This window comes from Equus przewalskii, chromosome 13 (genome assembly GCF_037783145.1).
Source record: "Equus przewalskii isolate Varuska chromosome 13, EquPr2, whole genome shotgun sequence".
NCBI classification, from domain to species: Eukaryota; Metazoa; Chordata; class Mammalia; order Perissodactyla; family Equidae; genus Equus; species Equus przewalskii.
The window spans coordinates 26930483-26953902 of NC_091843.1; the positions used below are offsets into that span (position 1 = coordinate 26930483).

At 57.1% G+C, this 23420-nt stretch overlaps 1 protein-coding gene across 3 annotated transcripts in view; it reads left to right on the plus strand.

The window, feature by feature from the left end:
- The window catches only part of PDGFRB (platelet derived growth factor receptor beta), a 37919-nt gene extending 14949 nt beyond the window's left edge, over nucleotides 1-22970 (plus strand). Inside the window, exons 2-23 of one of the 3 annotated variants that reach the window (XM_008517259.2) lie at nucleotides 1144-1189; nucleotides 2344-2667; nucleotides 3175-3441; nucleotides 4161-4288; nucleotides 4401-4575; nucleotides 5135-5327; nucleotides 5978-6093; nucleotides 7394-7517; nucleotides 7950-8161; nucleotides 10587-10681; nucleotides 11606-11738; nucleotides 12223-12327; nucleotides 12688-12798; nucleotides 13849-14008; nucleotides 15040-15200; nucleotides 15892-16010; nucleotides 16251-16373; nucleotides 17147-17258; nucleotides 17712-17811; nucleotides 18371-18476; nucleotides 19320-19552; nucleotides 20885-22970. In XM_008517259.2, coding sequence (XP_008515481.2) covers nucleotides 1150-1189; nucleotides 2344-2667; nucleotides 3175-3441; nucleotides 4161-4288; nucleotides 4401-4575; nucleotides 5135-5327; nucleotides 5978-6093; nucleotides 7394-7517; nucleotides 7950-8161; nucleotides 10587-10681; nucleotides 11606-11738; nucleotides 12223-12327; nucleotides 12688-12798; nucleotides 13849-14008; nucleotides 15040-15200; nucleotides 15892-16010; nucleotides 16251-16373; nucleotides 17147-17258; nucleotides 17712-17811; nucleotides 18371-18476; nucleotides 19320-19552; nucleotides 20885-21068 — 3321 coding nt within the window. In that variant the 5' untranslated portion in view covers nucleotides 1144-1149 and the 3' untranslated portion in view covers nucleotides 21069-22970. Of the gene's footprint in view, nucleotides 1-1098; nucleotides 1190-2343; nucleotides 2668-3174; nucleotides 3476-4160; nucleotides 4289-4400; nucleotides 4576-5134; nucleotides 5328-5977; nucleotides 6094-7393; nucleotides 7518-7949; nucleotides 8162-10586; nucleotides 10682-11605; nucleotides 11739-12222; nucleotides 12328-12687; nucleotides 12799-13848; nucleotides 14009-15039; nucleotides 15201-15891; nucleotides 16011-16250; nucleotides 16374-17146; nucleotides 17259-17711; nucleotides 17812-18370; nucleotides 18477-19319; nucleotides 19553-20884 lie in introns of those variants that run through there. The other 2 variants (XM_008517258.2, XM_070570489.1) reach the window with 2 other exon arrangements.
- Nucleotides 22971-23420: the final 450 nt, after the last annotated feature.

Here is a 23420-nt window from a genome sequence, read left to right on the forward strand (position 1 = left end):
TAGGGGTGAGCTGGTTGTGGCCTTCGGAGCCAAGCCAGGCTGGGCAGCCGCTCAGGGAAGTCAGCAGACCCAGGGCACCCGGAGGCTCCTTGTTGCTTTGTCACATGGTCACTCCCCACGTTTCTTGCTCTGCGACCCTGTCCACTCTGGCCTCCTTCCTGTCGATGCTGCAGGCAGCCCCTGCAAACCTGGCTGTTGGTGGCTATACCTGGGGTCCTCGGGTGGGGCTGCCAAGGGCAGGGATAGTACAAAGACTCACCGATTGGCTCTGCCTTTCCCCCGGTGGCCTGCTTCTGTCATTCTGCTCCATCACTGTGTGTTTCCTCACTCTCTGTCTCTGTGTGTCTTTGTCTCTCTCTACCTCTATCATCCCAGGTCTCTTTGTCTTCTCAGATAAGGTCTGCAGTGTAACCCAGGGCAAACTTCTTTCTTTCTCAGGGCCTCAGTTTCCCCATGTGGACCCTGGTCAGGGAGGAGTGGGGCTTGGATTCAGTATCTCCAAGGACCTTTGAAGCCTTGCCGTGCGATGGGGCCTCCCTTGGGCTCAGCCTCTGGCCCCTCTCCCCTGGGCCTCCCTCTGGACTCGGGGCTGAGTAAAGGGGGCCAGGCATGGGGGTGCCCCCCCACATTCCACAGCCCTGACTCCCCCGCTTCCCTTCCCACAGCCGCCTCCATTTCCTGTTGTGCTTGTGGAGCTGTGGGAGTTCTCTGGGTTCTGGCTCACCCCTCCTTCTCCCCCAGGCCTTTCATCACACTTTCCCAAATATTTGTCCTGGCAGATAAGAGCCTGGTATTGGAACTGTCACCCGGAGGACAGGCTGTTAGAGCTGGCAGGTCTCTGGACACCATCCAGCCCGAGTCCCCCACCCCCACTGTACATACAGAGAAACTAAGGCCCAGAGAGAGGTGGGGGCTCAGCCAAGGCCACAGGAAAGGGAGAGCAGAGCCCCAGCAGGGTCCAGGCACCCTGAGGCTGAGCCCAGTGAAGGGGAGAGCTGTGGGCATGAGTGCCCTCTGGGCCATGGGACACAGGTGGCCTTTGACTTCAGCCCCGTGGATATGGAGGCTGAATGGCCCAAACTGGGGCTTACTCTGCAGGACCCAGGTATGAAGATGGGCCCTGACCCCTGTTTAACTCTGCAGGAAACCATGTGGCTTCTGAGTACCACGACAGCTCCGGTCCTCAAAGGTAGGTCAGCTGGGGGCAAGGGGAGGGAGCCCCACTAAGCAGGACCCTACAGCTGGCAGGGGTGCAGGGGTGGTGCATGTCAGCACCAGGGCCTGGGAGCCCAGGGGCACTGCCATCTCTTGAGCCTCACTTCCCACCTTTCCAGGGGGTCTTGGTGGTGGCCTCCTTCTCCTCCCCACCCCTCAGCTCGGAAACCTCAGTGGACCCCTGCTTGTCCAGAGCATCAGTTCAAATCCTTGGCTTGGCCCTCCACACCCCATACCCCTCACCAACTGTCCTCACCCCACTGGCTAATAGTCACCCCTGTCTCCTATCTCTTCTCAGCACTTGTTGGTATCAGTCTGGCCAGTCTGGTTCTGGCCTGGGGCTCCCCTCCCCAGCCTGGACCCCTCATTGGCTGTGAGCTCCCAAGTCCTGGCCGGGCCTCTCTCAGCACACCCTTCTCTCACTCCTGCCTGTGACATGCAGTTGGCCTTCCAGGGGCTGGGTGGCTGACCAGGCAACCAGCGGTCATTGGCAATCAATGAGCAGCAGACGGCCTGCTCGAGAATGGCTGACTGGCTGGCTGAGCACCCACTGGTCTGGGCGGCATGGCTTAGAGAATCCTTCCCTCTGGGATGTCAGCAGGAGGAGGGAATCAGTCACTTGACACTCCAGTGTCAACCCCAAACCCAGTGCCCTCCAGCCCCCAGGGGTCTCAGCATCTCTGCTGACCCCGTCTGCCCCCTCTGAGCTACCTGGCCCCACCTCTCCAAGCAGGGCCGCCTCTGGGCTTTGGGTGGAACCTGGGCAGCTCGGGAAGCTGCAGGGAAGAGCTCAGAAAGTGACCTGGGAAGTCATGCAGGAACTGGAGGCCTGGAAATTGCTTCCCGAGGATTTCCTGATGCCTCGGGAGAACGTGCCCACAGCCTGAACGCAGCTGTGCTGCAGGACTCCGAGGCCAGGGGTCAGAAGGCACGAGATCAGGAGGCTGGGAGGAGTCCCTGGGGGCCAAGCACTGGGCAAGTGGACCTCAGAGCCAGGGGTTCCAGCCTGTGTTTGGATGAAGGAGGCGTGTTCTTCAAGGGCCATGCATATGCAGCCTCCCCAGGGTCAGCTGTGAGGGGAGGTGCTGAGGCTCCTGTGCCCTGAAGTCCGATGCCTCCTCCCCAAAGGCCAGGTGCTGCTGCTGCCCCTGCTGTTGCTGCTGGGACCACGGGCCTCCCGGGGCCTGGTCATCACGCCCCCGGGGCCAGAGCTTGTCCTCAATATCTCCAGTACCTTCGTGCTCACCTGCTCGGGTCCAGCTCCAGTGGTATGGGAACGGTTATCCCAAGAGCCCCTGCAGGAAACGGCCAAGACCCAGGACGGCACCTTCTCCAGCATGCTGACGCTGACCAATGTCACTGGGCTAGACACAGGAGAATATTTCTGTGCCTACAAAGGCTCCCATGGGCTGGAGCCTGGTGAGCGAAAACGGATCTACATCTTTGTGCCAGGTAAGGCCCCCAGCCTGTGGGCTCACTCCCTTACTCCTCGCCTCAACTGAGGCATCTGGGGGAAGCTCAGAGGGTGCTTGAGTGACACTGTGAAATACAGCCAGTGTAGAAGTGCAGATGAATCATGGAATCCAGTCCAGCAGTGTGTTCACTCCCACCCCTCGGTCTGGATATCTGCCTGCTCCCTGCCAGCCCACCCCATTCCTGGCTCCCAGAACTCTGCATTCTTAGCTGATTCCAGTATGCTCCCTCTTGGCCTCCACATCCCATCTTCCCCATTCTCCAAGCTCCAGGTACCACCTGCCCTTCAACTTGTGGCTCATCTTCTTTCTCACCCTGGTACTGTCCATATCAGATGTTAAAGCTGGAAGGGACCTTAGAGAAGAGTACCTTATTCTGTAATGGGGCCAGAGAGGGGAAGACATCTGCTCAAGGTCACACAGCAATTCAGGGGATAGCCAGAAACCCAGCTCCCCTGATGCTCATTCTTGGCCCCACCCCTGACAGATCCCACTGTGGGCTTCCTCCCCGTCGACCCCGAGGAACTATTCATCTTTCTCACGGAAATAACTGAGACCACAATTCCATGCCGAGTGACGGATCCACAACTGGTGGTGACACTGCATGAGAAGAAAGTGGATGTCCCGCTGCCCATCCCCTATGACCACCAACGTGGCTTCTCTGGTACCTTTGAGGACAAGACCTATGTCTGCAAAACCACCATCGGGGACAGGGAGGTGGATTCGGAAGCTTACTACATCTACAGCCTCCAGGGTGAGCTCCCTTTCTGGCCTGCTGCTCAGCAGAGGCCAGTATGACCCTTCGCAGAGCCCTTTCCAGTTTACAAAGTGTGCAATTCCATGTTTCACTGGATTCTCACTGCAGTCTTGGAAGGCAGGTAGTGTTTCCCTATACAGATGAGGAAACTGAGGCTCAGAAAGAGGACGGAGTATGCTAAAGGCCACAGGAAGCATTATGGCAGAGCTGGGCTGTATACCATGGTGGGCAAACCACAGACTGGAGCCAGTTGGGTTTGAATGCCAGCTCTGCCACTTTCCATCTGAGTGACTTTGCACAAGGCACAGAATCTCTCTGAGCCTGCGTCTTCCTCTGTAAAATGTTGATAATAATGACTGCCTGCCTAGTGGGATCATTGTGAAGATTAGAGAAAACCCAAGACCAAGGGTACCTGGGACACGGTTGTGCTCAGTAGATTTCCCTGGTATTTAGATGCCCAGAGGGTACTTTGATTTCAAGACTGTCATCCCTTCTAGAATGTCAGCTCCTTGAGGACATTGCCTGTTGTGTTTACTGCTAAAGCCCCGGTGTCTAGAATAGTCCTTAGCATGTTGTAGGTATTCAATAAATATTTGTTGAATCAATGAATCTTCCACACCAGTTATCTCCTCCCTCACTGCCCCCCCAATCCTGAAGCTGAAGTAGGAGTGGCTGATGGTGACTTCCTCAGCCCTAAGACAATCTCTCCCCACCAGTGTCATCCATCAATGTCTCAGTGAATGCAGTGCAGACTGTGGTACGCCAGGGTGAGAACATCACCATCATGTGCATTGTGACTGGGAACGAGGTGGTCAACTTTGAGTGGACATACCCACGCATGGAGGTAATGCTGGGCCAGGGGCTGGAGGAAGGGCCAGGCAGGGATGCATATCTCGACTTGCATCCTGACTTCTTGGACCCTTCCTGAGATGGCTATGCCTCACCTCTCCCTACAGAGTGGGCGGTTGGTGGAGCCAGTGACTGACTTCCTCTTCGATATGCCCTCCCACATACGCTCCATCCTGCACATCCCCAGTGCCGAGCTGGGTGACTCAGGGACCTATATCTGCAATGTATCAGAGAGTGTGAATGACCATCGTGATGAAAAAGCCATCAATGTCACTGTGGTTGGTGTGTGCCTTGGGCTGATCCCCAACCCTCATTCTGAGCTGGACCCAGACCTTGTCACAGCCCTGGGGTCCAGTCCAGCTCTAGCCTCAGTGCTGCCCAAAGCCCTATTTCCAGGATAAACCCAAACCAAAGTGCAGTGTCTGCCCCAAATCCACCCCTAATCCCAACCTAGACTTTCCACCTAGCCAGAACTCCAGCCCCAACTCTCTTTCTAAACCCAACTGCCATTCCAGGCCCAGGCTGCCCATTCCAAATTCAACCACGCTGCAACTCACCTCAGTCACAATTCCCAGCCCGGTGAGAACTACAACTCGAGTGCCAACCTCAAACCCGGCCCCCCAACCAATATCAACCCCCAGTTCAGCTCCTGCTCCAGTCCCAGTCCCAAGGTCAACCCCAGCTAGGGTAAAGCCTGAAGCCCCGCCCCCAGAAGATGGGCACCTTTGACATTCAGTTGATGCCCCGCCTCCAGGAGCCCCGCCCCCGTGAGGCGCTGCCCCATTGGTGGCCGGGCATAACCCCGCCCCTATGGCCCCGCCCTGACGGCCACCATTTGCAGAGAGCGGCTACCTGCGGCTGCTGGGAGAGCTGGACCCTGTACAATTCGCGGAGCTGCACCGCAGCCGGACACTGCAGGTGGTGTTCGAGGCCTACCCGCCACCCACTGTCGTGTGGTTCAAGGACAACCGCACGCTGGGCGACTCCAGCGCCGGCGAGATCGCCCTGTCCACGCGCAATGTGTCCGAGACCCGGTGAGCAGCCACCGGCCCGCTGCATGCTTGAAGTTATTATTCTCTGCCGCCGCCAGGCAGCCCACAGCCTTCAGCCACTGGACAAACCTAGGCCCATCTTTCCTGAAAGCCTACTATGTGCCAGGCACTGGGGCTGCTGCAGAGATCAGGACAATTCCATCCCTCTAGGGTTTCCTGTCTAGTGGGGAAAGCAGACACTGGTCAGATGATCACCCAGATGGTGTTGTCCTTGTGATGGGTGGAGACAGGAGCGGGCAGCCAAGGAGAAAAAAGCCAGATGATTGGGAGAGTGGGTGCCAGGCAGACCACCTATGCATGGAAGGCAGCCCTGAGGCTGGAGATTAACAGGCTGACAGGAGGTGCAGCATGTTAAGAAAAGCAGCCTCAGGCCTTTCTGAGGGGGATAAGATGAGGGGGAGGGAAATGATGCTCCCCCCACCCCATCCTTCCCAACCCCCGCCTTGGCTCAGTGGAGCTGCCTATGGGTGGGGATTCAGGAGACTGGGTGTGAGTCCTGGCTCTTCGACTGACGCCTATATGACCCTGCAAGCCCCTTCCCCTCCCTGGGTCTTGTTTTTCTGTCTGTCCAAGGAGGGTGGGGAGGGCTGTAATCTTCCAGCTCTGACGGCTGGGCCTGTCCTGCTCCCCAGGTACGTGTCAGAACTGACACTGGTGCGGGTGAAGGTGGCTGAGGCTGGCCACTACACCATGCGGGCCTTCCATGAGGACGCTGAGGCCCAGCTCTCCTTCCAGCTGCAGGTCAACGGTGAGGAGCCCTCCACTCTGCCTTCCTTCTCCTGCCCCTCCCACCCCATTCCGTCTCCTTCCCTACACTGCCCACCCACCCATAGGAGGGGCAGGAGAGGGAGCTGGGGACTCGGGAGGCTGGGTGCTAGGCTGAGCTCTGACACGGGCTCACTGCCCTGTGAACTTGCCATATCCCCTCTCTGCGGCTCAGTTTCCCTATCCAAGGAGGCCATTGGGCTAGAACTGGCATTTCAGGCATTCATGTACCAATGCCATGATTCTTCCTTCTCACATATCACTGATACTATACTACCAATTAGATAGCGAGTTATGGAGCAACTACAACGTGCCGGTCCATTCCAGGTGCTTGAGGCCCTGTCTTTGTGCAGCTTGCATCCTAGCAGAGGGAGACAAACATTCGACAGTGGGGAAAACCCCCAGCAAATTACATAGAAAGTTAAAAGGTAACAAGCGCTGTGGAAGAAGAAAAGCTGGGTAGGGAGGATGGAGAGTTCTGGGGGTAGGGCGGGGAGGGCTGCAGTTCGAAACAGCGTGATCAGGGTTGGCCTCATTGAGATGACATTTGCATGAAGACTTCAAGAAGTTGAAGGCATGAGCCAAGTGGCTATTTGGGAAAGGACACACCAGGCCCGCAAAGGGAGGAGCAACAGCAGAAAGACCCGGTGGCTGGAACAGAGTCGGGGCAGTAGTGGGAGATGAGGTCAGAGCTGAGACGGGGTAGCTGTGGGGTGGGGCAGGTCAGATCATGTAGGGCCTCGTGGGCCCTTGTCTGGACCCTGGCTCTCACTATGACTGAAATGAAGAGCCAGTGCAGGGTTTTGAACAGAGGGATGACAATGTTCTGTCAATTAACTTTCTAAAAATAAATGTATTTTGAAAGAGAATTTAACCTCTCAATCGCAGATGGAAAATCAGCATCACATGTCATAAATATAAAGCAACCGCTAAAATAAACTCTGAGAAAACAAAACAGTGCTATTAAATTCTAGCTCCGTGCTCTGGCCTTCCCAGGACTCTCTGATCCTCGGCCTGCTCTCTCTTTGTTAAAACCGACGATTAGCAAGTCTCAGAGAAGTGTTAAAGACAGACTAGCACCCTACGGAGGCTTTCCCTTTGAAGTACCCAGAAGGGGACTCTGTCAGCTTTCACACGGGGATTCCTGCTACTTAATGTCCACCTGCCGCCTGAGCTCCCCCCCACCCCAGGGGAGGCTGGGGGCCAGGTCCTCCCTGAGGGCCTTTCCCACAGACTGCTTCTTCTGACCTCCCCCCTTCCCGCCCCGTGCCCTCTCCGTGCAGTCCCTGTCCGCGTGCTGGAGCTGAGCGAGAGCCATCCCGCCAGCGGGGAGCAGACAGTCCGCTGTCGCGGCCGGGGCATGCCACAGCCGCACCTCACCTGGTCCACTTGCAGCGACCTCAAAAGGTGAGCGGACCCCGGGGCCTCAGTCTTCCGGAGTACTCACAGCTGGCTGGAAGGACCTAGTGAAGGTCACCTCGTTCAGCCCCTTCCTCTAGGCACACTGTTCCAGGCTAAGGCCACATCCTAGAAGGTATGGCTTCTTGGAGATGCTCTCCATGAGCTAAATTGTGCCTTTCTTTACCTTTCTTCTGAGGGTCAAGTGAAGGGAGTGGATTTTGCAATCCAGGGTTCTCAGTTCTGGGGTAGGAGCGCCCCCTGCTGGTCCGTCTACGGACCACAGGAGGAACGAGCTCAGGACCAGGCAGCGGGAAGCAGCACGGAATGGATGCGCCTGGTCTCTTTCCACCACCGTCCCCTGTCGCTGCCTGTTGGTCTCAGTTTCTCCGCCTGCGGAGGGAAGGGACTGCAAGCATACTCGGCTGGCTCTCCTGGCAGGTGTCCGCGCGAGCTGCCGCCCACGCCGCTGGGGAACAGTTCTGAGGAGGAGAGCCAGCTGGAGACCAACGTGACGTATTGGGCGGAGGAGCAGGAGTTCGAGGTGGTGAGCACGCTGCGCCTGCGCCGCGTGGATCGGCCACTGTCGGTGCGCTGCACGCTGCGCAACTTGCTGGGCCATGATGTGCAAGAGGTCACTGTGGTGCCACATTGTGAGTCTTCCAGCCTCGGCGGCCCTTGATGACCCCTCACCCCCACCTTAACCCTGCCGTACTTGGGATTGCGCTTGTGCGCCCACAGCGGGCCAGAGTCAGCGTGTCCTTGGGCGCTCAGGAGCATTGTGAAACCTGCCAGAGTATGTTTCTCTGCAGTTACACGACAACACGATATTGGCACATGTGTACATTCCAAGAATACAGGTCTATAAGCCGTGCCTATGAATAGCACTCTCTCGTTATGCTAGTGTATGTACACTGTGAGCATGCCTGATCCTTGGACACGCGTGCAAACCCTCCAAATGTAGCTTTGTAAACCATGTAATGAAGAAGGCCCCATCCCCAGATCCATGCATGAAGCTAGAGTGTATGTCCGTGAGCATGTACACAAGCACGCATGATGCCTGTCTCTGTGCATAAACCCCCTGAGTGTTTGTAAATCATGGACATGAGCGTGCCCAATCCCCAGATGTGTATATAAACCCACGAATGTATGTCTGTATGCATGTCCATGCGGTGCACAGCCCCCAGATGAGAGTGCAAACCATGCATGTACAGTTCCTGTGCATGTGTGCAAACTGGCATAGTGAATGGCTGTGAGCATGGAGCTGCAGCACACCTTTCTGTGAAAGTGTGCAAGGACAATCGCCACATGTGTGCCTGCTGTCCAATGCATGTCTGTTAGCAGGTACCCATACGTGCTGATTCTCATCCATGTGGACAGTCTCTACAGGCCCTGTGCATACGTGTACCTGTCTGCTTGTACTTCACATGTGTACTTGTTTCTTCATTCGGTAAATAGTGACGAGGTCCCAACTTCTCACCGGAGAAGGCCCAGTCCTGCCTGCCCTTCAGGTGTCCGCACTCCAGAGAGGAGGCAGACGGGGAACTAGGCAGTCCCACCGCGGGGGTCAGCAGTCTGCGGGGGAAAGCCTAGAGGGAGGAGGGGCTCCACGCTCAGCTGTGGAATTCAGGAAAGTGTCCTGCAAAAGGGAAGCTCTAGGTCAAAACCTGAAAGGTAACTGGGAGTTATCCTGGTGAGGAATGGTGTTCCAGTCAGAGGGAATGGCCTGTGCAGAAGCCCAGAGGCAAAAAGAGTTCAGAGGAATTAAATGAATTCAATGCAGCTGGAGCACAGAGTCTATGTGTATTTAGGAGCTGACGGGAGGAGACAAAGGGGAGGGGAGTATAAGCGAGGGGTTGCAGGGGGAGGCAGAAGCCAGTGATGCAAGACTGAGAAGGCTGTGGGAGGCCTTTTGCACACTGAGGCTCAGGCAGGTCCATGGGCTTGCACACGTACATGTCTCTCTACACAGACCTGCCTCCTGCCTCCTGCTTCCTACCCTGTGGTGGGATGGGTGGGGGTTTTAATACCTTATCTCACCCACACTCCCACACGTGCATACTTATCCCCGAGCAAGTGGGCACCTGCAGACCAGCTTTGAGCAAGGCAGAAGTAAAGCTTTTGGGTGCCCCCTGAGGGGGAAGCCATGCCCCAGCCCACGGAGAACTGCCGTGGCTGGATGAAGCCTCCTCTGCTTACTCTGATGGCTCCTTAGAAGATTCGGATCTCCTTCCCAGAGCTGAATGTGTGACCTGGTGGGGAGAGGGAGGAGAGGAGTCATGTCGGTCTGGAACCCTGAGGAGGAGGGACAGGACCCCCTGGGGAGCAGATAGGGGCAGGTGGGGGGCCAAGGAGGAGGGAAGGAGTTCCCCAGGGACCCCATGGGTGGCCAGTGGGGCAGGGCAGGGGAGACGAGGGTCTGGCCAGGGCCAATGTGGAGGGAGTAGGAAGGAATGGGAAGCTGTGCGGCAAAGAGGCTGAGGCCTTGGGGATGGAAGAGACTCAGGACTTGGGGGGGGCCCTACTTGGTTACTCGCATTCCCTGGGGGACGCACTTTGTAACCACCCTCACTACTCCAACCCCGCTGGACACTTGGGGTGAAACACAAGAGGAAACAGGCTCCTCTCTGCAGTCTGGGTTCATCAGGCTGTGGGGGCTCCATCATTCAGTCCACTGGCTGGCCACTCGGTCAGGCTCTGTCTGAGCTGTGACAGCCCTGACGAGGGCAGAGATTCAGAGGAGAGGTGAGCCGCAGCCCAGCCGTCAGGAGCTTGCCCCCAATCTGGAGCTACAGCAGACAGGCCAGACTGACCCCCCAGGCTAAAGGGATGTGGGGGCCGGTAGTGATCTGAGCTGTGGGTGGTTACTGAGGGGCACGGGGTGTTTATGGGAGAGGCTGAAGGTGTGGCCCAGAGGGACAGGCTGAGAATCAGACATCACAGGCCACGGTTGGTGGAGGAGGGCTTCTCTTCTGGGCAGGATGGGCAAAGAGGGATTTGTGGTGCCAAAGATGGGGTGAGGGGAGGACAGCTGCCAAGCGCCCTGTTTGCTTATGGCTGGCTTTTGTCTGCCTCCAGCTCTGCCCTTCAAGGTGGTGGTGATCTCGGCCATCCTGGCCTTGGTGGTCCTCACGATCATCTCCCTCATCATCCTCATCATGCTCTGGCAGAAGGTAAGCCCCCCACCCTCACCTAATGGGTGCAGACTGGCACACCATTTTTTTGCATGGACCACCCCCCCCTCCCCCGGCCCCCGCTGTCCTTGAATCCTGCAGGATCTGGCCGTGCCTAGGCCAGCACGGAGCTCAGGTGTAAAATGATACAGAGTGACACTGAGTGTCTGAGCTGCCTCCACCCCCAGCACCTGGGCCGACCTGGGCCTGATCCAGACCATCCGGGGTTCCCTGCCTCTGCTCTGCCCCCCGGAGCCTGCTCAGACATCACCCTGCTAGCCTAGCCATAGGGCACGGACCTGCGGGGTGGACTCTGTGGGCTCCAGGGTTCTTCCAACTCTCACCCACAGAGACTCCCAGGATTCTACCAACATGCATTCTAAGCCTATTAATCTGTGATGTCAGTGTTCAGTTCTGAGAGTTCACCATTCTGTGATTCCAACATTTTAAGATTCCTGAGTTAGGATTGCAGCAACCCATCACTCTGTCATTCTAAGATTCCAGTCCTGTGATTCCAACATCCTGTGATTCCAACATTCTAGGGTTACATCTTTCTGAGACCCAGCACAGGGAGGGGCTGTCCACATCCGGCCGAGTGCTCCGGCCTTGCATCACTTTCAGGGGCTGCCTGCTCCTCTACTCCCATCTGAGGAGCAGCTGAAGCTCTGGGAGAAGCTGATAGGGAGGTTCTGATGAGCTGGGCCCTTGCCTGTCAGCTTCCCTTCAGCCACCCCTGAGCTGGGGCCCCTTGGCAGCTGTTCCCACTGAGCCCATGAAGACCTTGGCTCCATCAATAACTTGCTGTGTGACTTCAGATATGCCTCTGCCCCTCTCTGAGTCTCAGAGTCTCCTGCCCCATCTGTTCCATAAGAGGCCTCGAGGCTCAGACTCCCTTTGATGACCCGTTTGGTCTCGGTCCTACAGAAGCCACGTTATGAGATCCGATGGAAGGTGATTGAATCTGTGAGCTCTGATGGCCATGAGTACATCTACGTGGACCCGATGCAGCTGCCCTACGACTCCACCTGGGAGCTGCCTCGGGACCAGCTTGTGCTTGGTCAGTCCAGGGAGGCCTCCTGTGGCAGGCTGAGGACTTGAGGCGGGTGGGAAGGCCTTGTCAGGACCAGCTTTGAGACCTAGGGCTGATGTTTTGCTGTCTCTGGCCCTCAGTGCCCCCCCTTCCATTGGCATCCTATGGTCCTGTGACTGTGAGAAAGGGCCCCTTCGCGGCACGAGGGGAAGTATTAGTCAAGGACAGGCTGAACGCCAGACCTGTGTTTAGTCTAGCTGGGGCGGCTGAGGGGTGCAGAGGAGCTGTGCTCCCCTCTGGGGAGGGAGGACGTCTTCCAGGGACCAAAGATGGGCCAGAAAGCATGCAGGACTTAGATGAGACGCGAGCAAGGACCTTGAAACACTATGTTTTTAGGAACCTCCTTGGGGGAAGACCTTAAGTCCGGGGTGGCTTGAGGGGTTGGTCTCAGAGCAGGTGGGGGATGCAGCTTCCTGGTGGGCCGGGAGCTGAGGGGTCATCTCTACCCTAGGACGCACGCTTGGCTCCGGGGCCTTTGGGCAGGTGGTGGAGGCCACGGCTCATGGCCTGAGCCATTCACAAGCCACGATGAAAGTGGCCGTCAAGATGCTGAAATGTGAGTCCTGGGAGCCTGCCACTCCCTCACATTTGGGACCCCACCTCTCCCTGCCCCCTCCCCACACATTCAGGCGTGCAGTCACACCCCAGCCAGCACCACTCCTGATTCTGCTTTGGGAGAGCCTTTCTCCCCCTCCCCCTCCTCCAGGGGCCTCCTCCCCTCCCCTCCCTTCCTTCCATCCTCTTTCCCCCACCTTCCTTCCATCCTCTTTCCCCTCACCCTGCGTGTGGGTCCATACCATCCTAGGCCACCTGGGTCCTCCAGCACAGGGTGGGGCGGAAGAGCCAGAATAGGCTCCCGTGGGGCCTCCATGGGGCCTCAGTGGCTGGGCCAGGCCTGAGGCCCCCTCTCCCTCAGCCACAGCCCGCAGCAGTGAGAAGCAAGCCCTCATGTCGGAGCTGAAGATCATGAGTCACCTCGGGCCCCATCTGAATGTGGTCAACCTGCTGGGGGCCTGCACCAAAGGAGGTACCGTACTTACTCTCCCAGAGGACTCTGGAAATGCCAGCAGCCGAGGCCTGGCCCCTTCCCACCCCCTCCTCACTCCACGGACAGCAGGACACTCCAGCTGGAGGGTCTGCACCCATCCTGCTCATTGCCCTCCCTTCACAGACCCGGATGGGTGTGGGGTTTACAAATCCACAAAATCACAGCACTGTCAAGGCCAAAGGACTCTTTCAGGTTCCAGTCCCAGTGGTTTCCAAATCAAGGTGTCCCATGAGATTTTTTAATTTTCAAAATGCGTTTTAGAAACTGTAATACATAACAGCTCCTGCGACACTGAGATGAGTTATATGCCCACCATGGGAGACCACCAGCGTGCTCGCTGGGAGCTGCTTTCCTTCAGATCATAGGAGAGAGTCTCTCCAGCCAAGTGTATTTATTTGAAGCTCTGATTGCACGTTAGGCCGCAAAAAAATGTTATCACCATTTGCAGCTGCTTATTGGGAGATTTCGGATTTTTCCTCAGGATTGTGCAACCAAAACAAAATACAGAAGTACGTTGCGTACAGAGGCCAGTTTGTGTCTGCGATGATCGCCCGTTTCAAAATGTTTGTTTTCATCAATATCTTCAATCTCCCACTGATTGACTTTCAGTAGATGTATTTCAATTTAAACAGTAACTTGATAATAAACAGTGTCTTTATTTACTTTATGTACTGGGCTCCAAAATAATCTTTAGTTTGAAAGGCTTTCAGTAGTAGCTAACACTGTGTGCTTGCTGTGGGCCCAGCACAGAGCTGAGCCGACAAGGGTAGCATCTCATGACACCTGTGACAGCCCCTGGGGCGTCTGATTGGCCCCATTTAACAGATAGGAAAACTAAAGCTCAGGGAGACTAAGAATCTCGCTTGCAGTCACAGAGACAGGAAAAGAAGCCAAGTTTGTCTGTTGCTACAGCCCCTTCATGGTCTTACCCAACTGCCTCCCCAACGTGTAGCCCGTCACTAGCCTCCTGGCCCTGGTGGGAACCCCGAGGCCTCGCAGGGAACTGTCCCTGAGCCTGTCCCTCCGCAGGACCCATCTACATCATCACCGAATACTGCCGCTACGGCGACCTGGTGGACTACCTGCACCGCAACAAGCACACGTTCCTGCAGCACTGCTCCGAGAAGCGCCGGCCGCCCAGCACCGAGCTCTACAGCAATGCCCTGCCCGTCGGCCTCCCCCTGCTCAGGTACTGCCCGGGGAGGGAGGCCAGGGCCTGCATCCTGGGGGAGCCCCAGGAGCCTGCTCACTCCCACCCTGTCCAGGACAGGGTCACTCCTGGCCTCACAAGTCACTGGGCTGTTTCACGGGTCACGAGGCATAACAATAATGTGGTGGTGATGGTGGGCTCGCCTGCTGCCTACCGACTATCCGCAGCATGCCAGCCCTTTTGCTGAGCGCCCTGCAGATGTGGCCTCTGAGCCCTCACTCTGTTCCTGTGTCTGAGGCCTTCCTCAGTGAGCACCGGGCTCTCCTGTCCCAGGCCCCCCTCCCACAGCTGCACTCCAGGCTCAGCTCCTCGCTGCGGCTTCCCTACTCCCTCTGCACACCAGTCTCTCTGGTGTCCTGTGGGCAAGGCAGGCCCTCTCTTCTTCTTTTCCAAAAATAACATTTCTTGGTTCTTTTGCTGATTACAAATGCAATACAGGTTTACTGCAGAGGCAAGAGTAACTTCAGAAAAGCATTGAAAGCCATTAAAACTCACTCCTGTCTCCCCAATATGTTGATCGATTTCCTTCCAGTCTTTTTTCTCCTCCTGGAGACACATGTGTATGTTGACCCACAGCTCTCTGGGAGCTGATGCTGTGGGTAGCGCACAAAGGCAATTCATTGCCCACTCTGGGTTGTGACTGGGCACTCATGGGGCATCATGGCTGGACGGTGCTGCAGAGGCCACAGAAAGGTGCCTTGGTACTGGTCCTTCTTGTGACCCTTGTCCTGGGCTGCCACAGGTGCCCCTGGGCATGAGCTCTCTGAGGACACACACTGGGTCTTATGTCATCTTGGCAGCCCCAGCACCCAGCTCAGGTTGAAAGCCTGGTTGAATGGGCTCACTGTGTGGTCATCCACATGGTGGCAGACTGGAGGAGGGTGAGTGAGTGAGTGATAGCAGGAATACATGAGTGACAGGGCCTTGCACGCCCCAGGGCAAGTAGAGGGGCAGGAGGGGGAAGAGAAGGGAAAGGCTTGGCGTCTCCTGTGATGCTCTCTCACCCCCAGCCACATGTCCCTGCCTGGGGAGAGTGACGGTGGCTACATGGACATGAGCAAGGACGAGTCGGTGGACTACGTGCCCATGCTGGACATGAAAGGAGACGTCAAATATGCAGACATCGAGTCCTCCAACTACATGGCCCCTTACGATAACTACGTCCCCTCTGGTGGGTGCGCACGGTGTCCTCACCCCTGTGCGGCTCTTACACCTGTGCAGTGATGTATTCTTCTCAAAGCCTTTCACATGCCCAGCCTGGCAGCAACCCTGCGAGGAAGGCGGCCTCGTGTCCATTTCATAGATGCAGAAACTGAGGCTAGCCGCCTGCCTAAAGCTGCTGTGTGGTGGAGCTCCAATGTGAACCCCTGTTTCTGGGTCCAGTGGTGTGCACACAGCCCACAGGGAGGGGAGGAAAGAAGGTCGGCGGGGTGGTACCTGGCCTCCTGGGGCCTTGGGGAAGAGTGGTCTGCACAGAGTAGGCCCCAGGTTGATCCAGGGTCCCTGAGAAGCAGGCAGGCCAGGCTGAGCAAAACTGGCCCAGGGCTAATGCCAAACAATTTTCTGTTTGAATGATTTTCTGTCGAATGAGGACACTGAGAAAGTAAGAGAGGTTTAGTTAGATATTTGGAAATCATTTTCATTTTGGGGGAGACTCCTACCCACATCAATAGCCATCATAGCACTACTCAACCTTCTACGTGCTTCCACACGCGACCGACCTATTACACATCACGGTCAGTATTCCACAGACCGTCAGTAGCCACCTATCTTGGGCATTCAGGCTCCATGAGCCAAAGGGCAGGGGTGCTAAGAGCCGTGGGGAGACACAAGACGGTGGGTGACCTTCTGCTCTCCCCTAGCCCCCGAGAGGACCTGCCGGGCGACTTTGATCAACGACTCCCCAGTGCTCAGCTACACCGACCTTGTGGGCTTCAGCTATCAGGTGGCCAATGGCATGGAGTTCCTGGCCTCCAAGAATGTACGTGTGGTCACAGTGGGCAGAGTGGGTCATGGGGAGGTGGGTCACCCAGCCAGCCGGGGTCCCCCAAGTACACAGCCCATAGGGCAGCTCCCTGTGGTGGGTGCGGACAGCGAATGCCGTCTCCCCGTGTGGCCCCCCATACCTGGGCAGTAAGGCATTTTTCCCAAAGCCCTTGACACGGAGGGTCTTTCCCCGCAATTGCCCCCATGGCCTCAGCTCCCGTCTCCCCTTACCCAGTGCGTCCACCGAGACCTGGCAGCCAGGAACGTGCTCATCTGTGAGGGCAAGCTGGTCAAGATCTGTGACTTTGGCCTGGCTCGTGACATCATGCGGGACTCGAACTACATCTCCAAAGGCAGTGTGAGCACCTTTCCCGACTAACGTGGCTGTGGCTCATAGGAGGTCAGGACGGGGCTCCTCGCAGCCCAACCTGCCCAGTGGCAACAGGCTCAGCCTGCCTAGCCATGTGTGCAGGGACAGGAATGGGAGCCGCCATCTGTGCATGGGGCGGAGGGGGCAGAGACGCTGAGGCTTTTCGGGGCTCAGACTTGACAGCAAGGGGCAAGGGACCAGCTGTAATGGATCCAGGGGAGGGTGGAGGGGAAGCAGGCAAAATGTGTTCCACCAGCAGTGGTGCTGGCAAAGGAAGATGCCCTGGCACAAGGCTAAGGGAGACGGGGAGGTGACAGACAGTATTTGGTTCAAAGCTGACTATCTTGCCTCCCAGTCATGTCCCTTCTTTCCACGTGGGGACAGTGAACCCCGAGGTGATGCTGGGCCCCAGAGATCTAAGGCAGCTAGGGTGAGAGCTGGTGGCACCTTGGCATGTCCCTGGCTCCCCGTCCACTCTACCAACCTGGTCAAGGGCCTCTACTGGAGTCTTGGGGGCTGGGGGGGCCTCTCCTGTGAGGAGCCTCAGACCCTGGGGCTCTCGCCCAGGGACAGGGGCTGCCAGGTCCCCAGCACATGGAAAAGGAACTCAGCCTCCTGATCTTCTGGCCAGCACTGGGGTGGGTGGGCATCAGGGACCAGGAGTGAGGAGTTGGGAGTGGGAACCACCAGGCCTCCTCCCCTCCCAGGTACTGAGTGGGGCTAGCCCCTTCTTGCACTCAGGCTGTCCTGCCCTCCCACAGACCTTCCTGCCTTTGAAGTGGATGGCCCCCGAGAGCATCTTCAACAGCCTCTACACCACCCTGAGCGACGTGTGGTCCTTCGGGATCTTACTCTGGGAGATCTTCACCCTGGGTATGCTCCCTTCTTCCCCCAGCCCTCAGCAGCATGGCACAGCCTCCACCCTGACCACTCACGCTGCCCAACTGGTAGGGCTGTGGGACAGGCTCCAGGACAGGAGTCCAGGGCTCTGGTTCAAGTCCCAGCTCTGCTGCTTTCTTGCTGCTGTGTTTCCGTCGCAAGTCCCTTGCCCTCTCTGTCTCTTTACCTCCCCATCTGAGTATTAGGGGGTTTAGACAGTGACATCAAAAAGCCTGCTTGGCTCTCGTGCTCTCTGGTTCTCTGATTCTGGAGAGGCTTGCAGTCTCCGTCCAGAGCCCATGAAAAAGCCCACATTTCCCACTGCTGAGGCCACTGCACCCTCACCCACACCAGGCTGGTGTGCCTCTCCCCGTCCCATAGAAAAAGATACCTGCCACTTTTCCACCATCCCTGAGCCTGCGTATCTACTGTCTCTGCCCCCGACAGGTGGCACCCCTTACCCAGAGCTGCCCATGAACGAGCAGTTCTACAATGCCATCAAGCGGGGCTACCGCATGGCCCAGCCTGCCCACGCCTCCGACGAGATGTAAGTGGAGCACTCTGCATTTGGGAGGGTTTTTTGGGTACAAATGATAGATATCCAACTTTACCGGCTTAAGCCAAAGATAGATTTATTACTCAGAGACCTAGACAAATCTAGGAACAGCTGGAGCTAGGGGTTCAGATGATGTCATCAGAAATCTCTTGCTCTCCCCTGGGGCCCTGCTTTCCTCTGGGCTGCCCTCATTTTCAGGCTGGCACTAGCCAAATGGCTATATCCTGGCTGCTTTCACCATCATTCCAGCGAAAGGCCCAGAGCTGACTGTTGAGGGCTCAGCGGGGGTTCCATGGCCATCCAGAACCAGCCCCTGAGCTGAGGGGATGAAAACTCTTACCCGCCAGACCTGGGTCATGTCCTCACCAAGGCGTGGCCAACCCATGGGACCACTAGTGGAGGGAGGGCTTCCCAAGGGGACATGGAGGTGCAATGATGGGAAGACAACACCTGTCCACCTACCTTTCCCTACTCCTTTCATTGCTCACCTTGTTCTGGGAGGCGGCAGACCCTCAGCCGGAGACCCTGACCCCCCTGCCCCTCTCCCCAGCTACGAGATCATGCAGAAGTGCTGGGAAGAGAAGTTTGAGATTCGGCCTCCCTTCTCCCAGCTGGTGCTGCTTCTCGAGAGACTGCTGGGTGAGGGTTACAAAAAGGTATGTTGAGGCAGGGAGGGGGTGGGGAACAGAGCATTCTGCTCCAGAAGTCTGACACTAGGTACAAGGCTGTATGTGACATGCTGGTATTTGGGGGACCACCCTTTACCGGCTCTGGGTCTCAGTTTCCCTGCAAGTACTAGTAAGGGATGGGCTGGAGCTATGAGTCTAATTTATTTTAGCAGCACAAAGAAACTGATTGACTTAAAGGGAGCCTATAGCCACCTTCCTGCTGCAGCCTTCCTCCTGCCTTTGCACCCATGCCACATCTTGGGTCTCCTTCAGAAGTCTGAATGCCCCCAGGCTGGATGGCTGCTAAGGGCCTGGCCACGGGCTCACACAAGGCAGATGGAGCCGGCAGGCCTTAAAGCCCTCCCTGTCCAACAGCAGGAGCTAGAGTGAGGGGCGCACGTCTCAGGTGGCACAGACATGGCCCTTTCCTGAGGTCCACCCCACTGCCACCCTGTGCTCTGGGACCAGTGAGATGGAGTGGAGTTGGCACCACTCAGTGGCAACGGAAACTGAGGCCCCACTGAAGGAGGCCAAGGCAGGAGGAGAGACCGCACCCCTCTAGGCTGAAGTGGGGAAGTCTTAGGGTCCCGGGTGCTGCTCTGCTAACTGCTCCTCCCTGGGCGTTCCTGAGCTCACTTTGTCTGGTGATATGCAATTGGGCGGGCAGCTCAGCTGTCTGGCTTTGGGCAATTCTCCTTCCTCTTTGAGTGCCAGTTGCCTTATTCACACGAGGTGGGAGGACCTGGGTCAGAATCTTACTGTTGGATGGTCCCTAATCCCTTTCTGGTCTGACCACCCCTGTTTCTTGGTCCTCTCTGTGTCCGGGAGCAGAAGTACCAGCAGGTGGATGAGGAGTTTCTGAGGAGCGACCACCCAGCCATCCTTCGGTCCCAAGCCCGCTTGCCCGGCTTCCATGGTCTCCGATCACCCCTGGACGCCAGCTCCGTCCTCTACACTGCTGTGCAGCCCAATGAGGGTGACAACGACTATATCATCCCCCTGCCCGACCCCAAACCCGAGGTTGCTGATGAGGGCCCAGTGGAGGGTTCCCCCAGCCTTGCCAGGTAGCCACTCTGGTCCCAGGGCCCAAGGCAATGGTGTGAATAGTGTGTGTGTGTGTGTGTGTGTGTGTGTGTGTGTGTGTGTGTGTGTCTGTCTGTGTCTTCATCCCATCAGGCTTTCCTTAGAAGTAAGTTACCTAGGGTGTATACTTTATTCCTGCCAGTAAATAGAAGAGAGAAGTGAACTCATGTGACCTTGGATGACCTTAGGTGGAAAGGGCAGGCTGTTAAGAGAAAGAATGGGCTGGGACTTATTTGCAAGGCAGCTGTTTCCTTTAAAGGAGCCCCATAGGCCATCTACTCTCTCCCCTGTGTAGGCCTGTCCTAGCCCTAAGAAAACCTGTTAGCATCCCCAGCCCCCAGCGTATTGCTCTGGAGTCATCACCAGCCCTAGGCCTGTGGTCTGTCCTCCGGCACCGTGCTCTGAGGGCCCAGGGGGCCTGGGATGGTTGTAGGAGGCAGAGGAGCCTACAGGAGGTCCGGCCAGACTTCAGACTGGGAAGGAGATTGGTGCTTCTCCTTTGCCTTGGGATGGGGTGACATCACAGTGTGGGGAGGGCTTTGGAGGAAGGCCAGCTGTCACCTGGACTTGATGTTCAGACAGGATCTCCCCTCAGCTGGAGTGAAGGTTCCCCATGATGCCAGACCCACCCCCAAAACAAGACTCACCCCATGGTGAAGTGGCAGGAGCCCCAGGCTGGGGTTCCAGTTCCAGCTCCACCACTGGCTGCTGTGAGACGCAGGCAGACACCTTCCCTGCGAGCCTCAGCTCCATGTGCACGAGGAGCACGTGCAGGACGTGGGCCTCCCCCGACCCTGCTTGAGAAGGTATTCCAAGGCTCCAGATAGCTGGTGTGCAGAGCAGTTAAATCCAGAGTTCAAACAGCTTGGGGTGTGCATACTGACCCTGTTCTGTGCTCTCAGACAAGCTGCTTCCCCTCTCTGAACGTCAGTTTCCTATTCTATAAAATGAAGACAATATGAGGACTTCTATTTGGACATTATTGTGGGGATTAAATGAAATAATGTATATCTTCAGGAGTGCAGGAGATGGAGACACTGATGGGTGAGCAATGATCTTTGGAGTCAACTGGATCTGCTCTAAAATCCCGGTTCCTATACTTACCTACTGTGTGATGCAGGGCGGGGCCACAACCTCTCTGAGCTGCAGTTTCCTCACGGTGCCTGACCTGCATAGTCTTTACAAAGATTAAATAAACTAAAGTGTGTGAGGTGCCTGGTACAAGGCTGGGCACAGAAAGCTCTTGACTAATGCTGTTACTATTTGACTGTGGTTCCCTCCCAGCCCCTCACTCACTTGCCCTCTCCTTCTAGCTCCACCCTGAATGAAGTCAACACCTCCTCTACCATCTCCTGTGACAGCCCCCTGGAACCACAAGAGGAACCAGAGCCAGAGGCCCAGCCCGAGCCCCAGGTGCAGCCGGAGCTGGAGCCAGAGTGGCCGCTGGATTCAAGCTGCCCCGGGCCTCGGGCCGAGGCGGAGGACAGCTTCCTGTAGGGGGCTGGCCCCCACCCTGCCCTGCCTGAAGCTCCCCCTCTACCTCCCAGCACCCAGCGCCTCCTGGCCTGGCCTGGCCTCCTACCAGCCGGGCTGCTCCTATCAGCTGTCCCCTTCTGGAAAGCTTTTGCTTCTGGCATGTCGCACGCCAACCCCTGGCGCTGGCTTAGGAGGCAAGAGAACTGCAGAGGCCATGAGCAGCCCTCTGCCTCTGGGGAGCCCATGTGACTCTGAGCCAGGGTTCTCCCAGGGGACTCAGTTTCCCCATCTGTAAGATGGGAAAGTTGGGCTTGGTGACCCACAATCTGGGACTCTCTCCCTGGCTGACAGTTGGGGAGAGTGGAACCCCAGGGGAGAGTCTCGAGGTTCAGGAGGTGGTAAATTAACCTTTTTCTATGCAGCCAGCTACCCCTCAAGGGGCTGCAGCTCTCTCCTTACACTTTGAGCCACCCAAGAGCCGGGGAAGGGCCCCTGGCCTCCCTGCCCTCTGGCTGAGCAGGGGCCTGGCCTTGGACAGGGCTGCCTCATCCAGAAGCCACCTCCCCTCCATGCCAGTTTCCACTTTCCCAGGCCCGAGCTGGTCTGGGGCCTTCCATGCTTAATCGGTGCTGGGGGCTGAGCCGAGTACGGGACACCCTGGCCTGTAGCTCCTGCCCCAGGCACTTGGGGCACACCTTGCCATAAAAAGTGCCGGTGTCCATGTCTTCCTGGCCCATAAGTCCTGGGGTCATTTTTCCTCATCACCCTCAGTCTTACTCCACCCATCAGAGTCTCCTGGGCCCGACGGGCCCCACATCTGTGATGAGGGTGTTGATGTGCCTGCGAGAAGTATCCACACGTGTGGACCAATATGTGGACCGATATGTGTATTGGACCTGCCATGAGACTTTGGAGGAATCCCTCGCCCTCTCTGGGCCTGTTTTCCCGTTGGAAAATGAGCAGGTTGGACTCGCTGACTTCTGGTGCCTTGCCAACAGTAACATTCTTAGAATATTTCCGGGGGTTGCGCACTTGCCCAGATGAAGCAAAGCCAGACACCCCAAACCTCCATCCTGGGGGTCAGCTGGGGTCTGGGGGGATTCCAGACCACACATCACACTGCAGGCGTTCAGAGACCATGACCCTTCCCCAGGCCCCTGGCAAGTCCCGAAAGGCCAGCTGCCCAGGCCTTGACTCGGAGTGACAGCCAGTGTCTGGGAAGCCCCCAGCAGCTGCCCCAGGGACGTGGGAAGATCACGGAACCCCTCTCAGCACCCACGATGACCTCTGGAGCTATCCTGAGCAAAGGGGGCAGAGAGGGCGAATCAGAGCACCTCAGGCAGCCCCCCACTCCAGCACCTGCTGTCCAGGTCTGTGCCACAGACATAAGAGACAGTGAGGGCCCCCGGGGGCCCCGGGAAGGACAAGAAGCCTTGGATAGGGAACCTGAGAAACAGATGAAAGAGGTGGGTACTTTAGGGGCTGCCTTCTCTCCTGCCGGCTGCCCTGTGGAGGCAGTACCCACGGGATATGGCTTTGTCACTGCCCAGGCCTGCTCACCTCACTGTCTCTGCCAGCCACACCCCAGCCCAGTGGGCACTGGAGGTGCCAGAGGAGTGAGGGCTGTGGCCAAGGCCACCAGCAGAGGGAGGGGATGGGAGCGAGGGAAGAGCAGCCCTCTGGGCACCAGCCATCTATGCTGGTTGGCACCTCCATGCCCCGGGGCCCCTGGTGGAGCAGAGGGAGTGGGTTCTCACTACGGTACCAAAGATGTAATCACCTAGGTTTACAAGTATTTTTAGGACTCACATTAACTCACATTTATACAACAGAAGTGCTATTTTGTATGCCAACAAATTTTCCTATCTGTGTACTTTTTTTTAAGGGAAAGATTTTAATATTAAACCTGGTGCTTCTCACTCATAGACTTTGTGGTCTTTTGCGGGCTTGGGTCCCTGTTCCTGGGAGGTGACAGGAGTGGAGTGGGGCAGACAGGGCTCGGCCCAGCCTCGGGGTCCCCACACAGGTCCCTTCAGCTCTGAGCCTTGTTTCCATCTGTAAAATGAGGATTTTCACACTCCCCCCAACCCCTTGCTAGGAGCTTGGTGACCTGGACCATGGGCTTCAGTTTTCTAAGTTGTGAAATGAGAAGGTTGTTCTGGCTCTGCGGTGCCTGGCCCTGGGTTGGGCTGGCCTGAGCCCTTCCTGCGGCCCCCACCCAGCCCCACCATGTGCTTTGGCTTTGGCTATTAAGCTGGGACACTGCCCCCCCCCACCACCTCCCCGCCCCACCCCGGCTCTGCCCTCCATTCCACCCGCGGGCCCAGGTTGAGGCTGGTGTGGCCGGTGAGAGGCATCTTCTAGAGCCCAGGT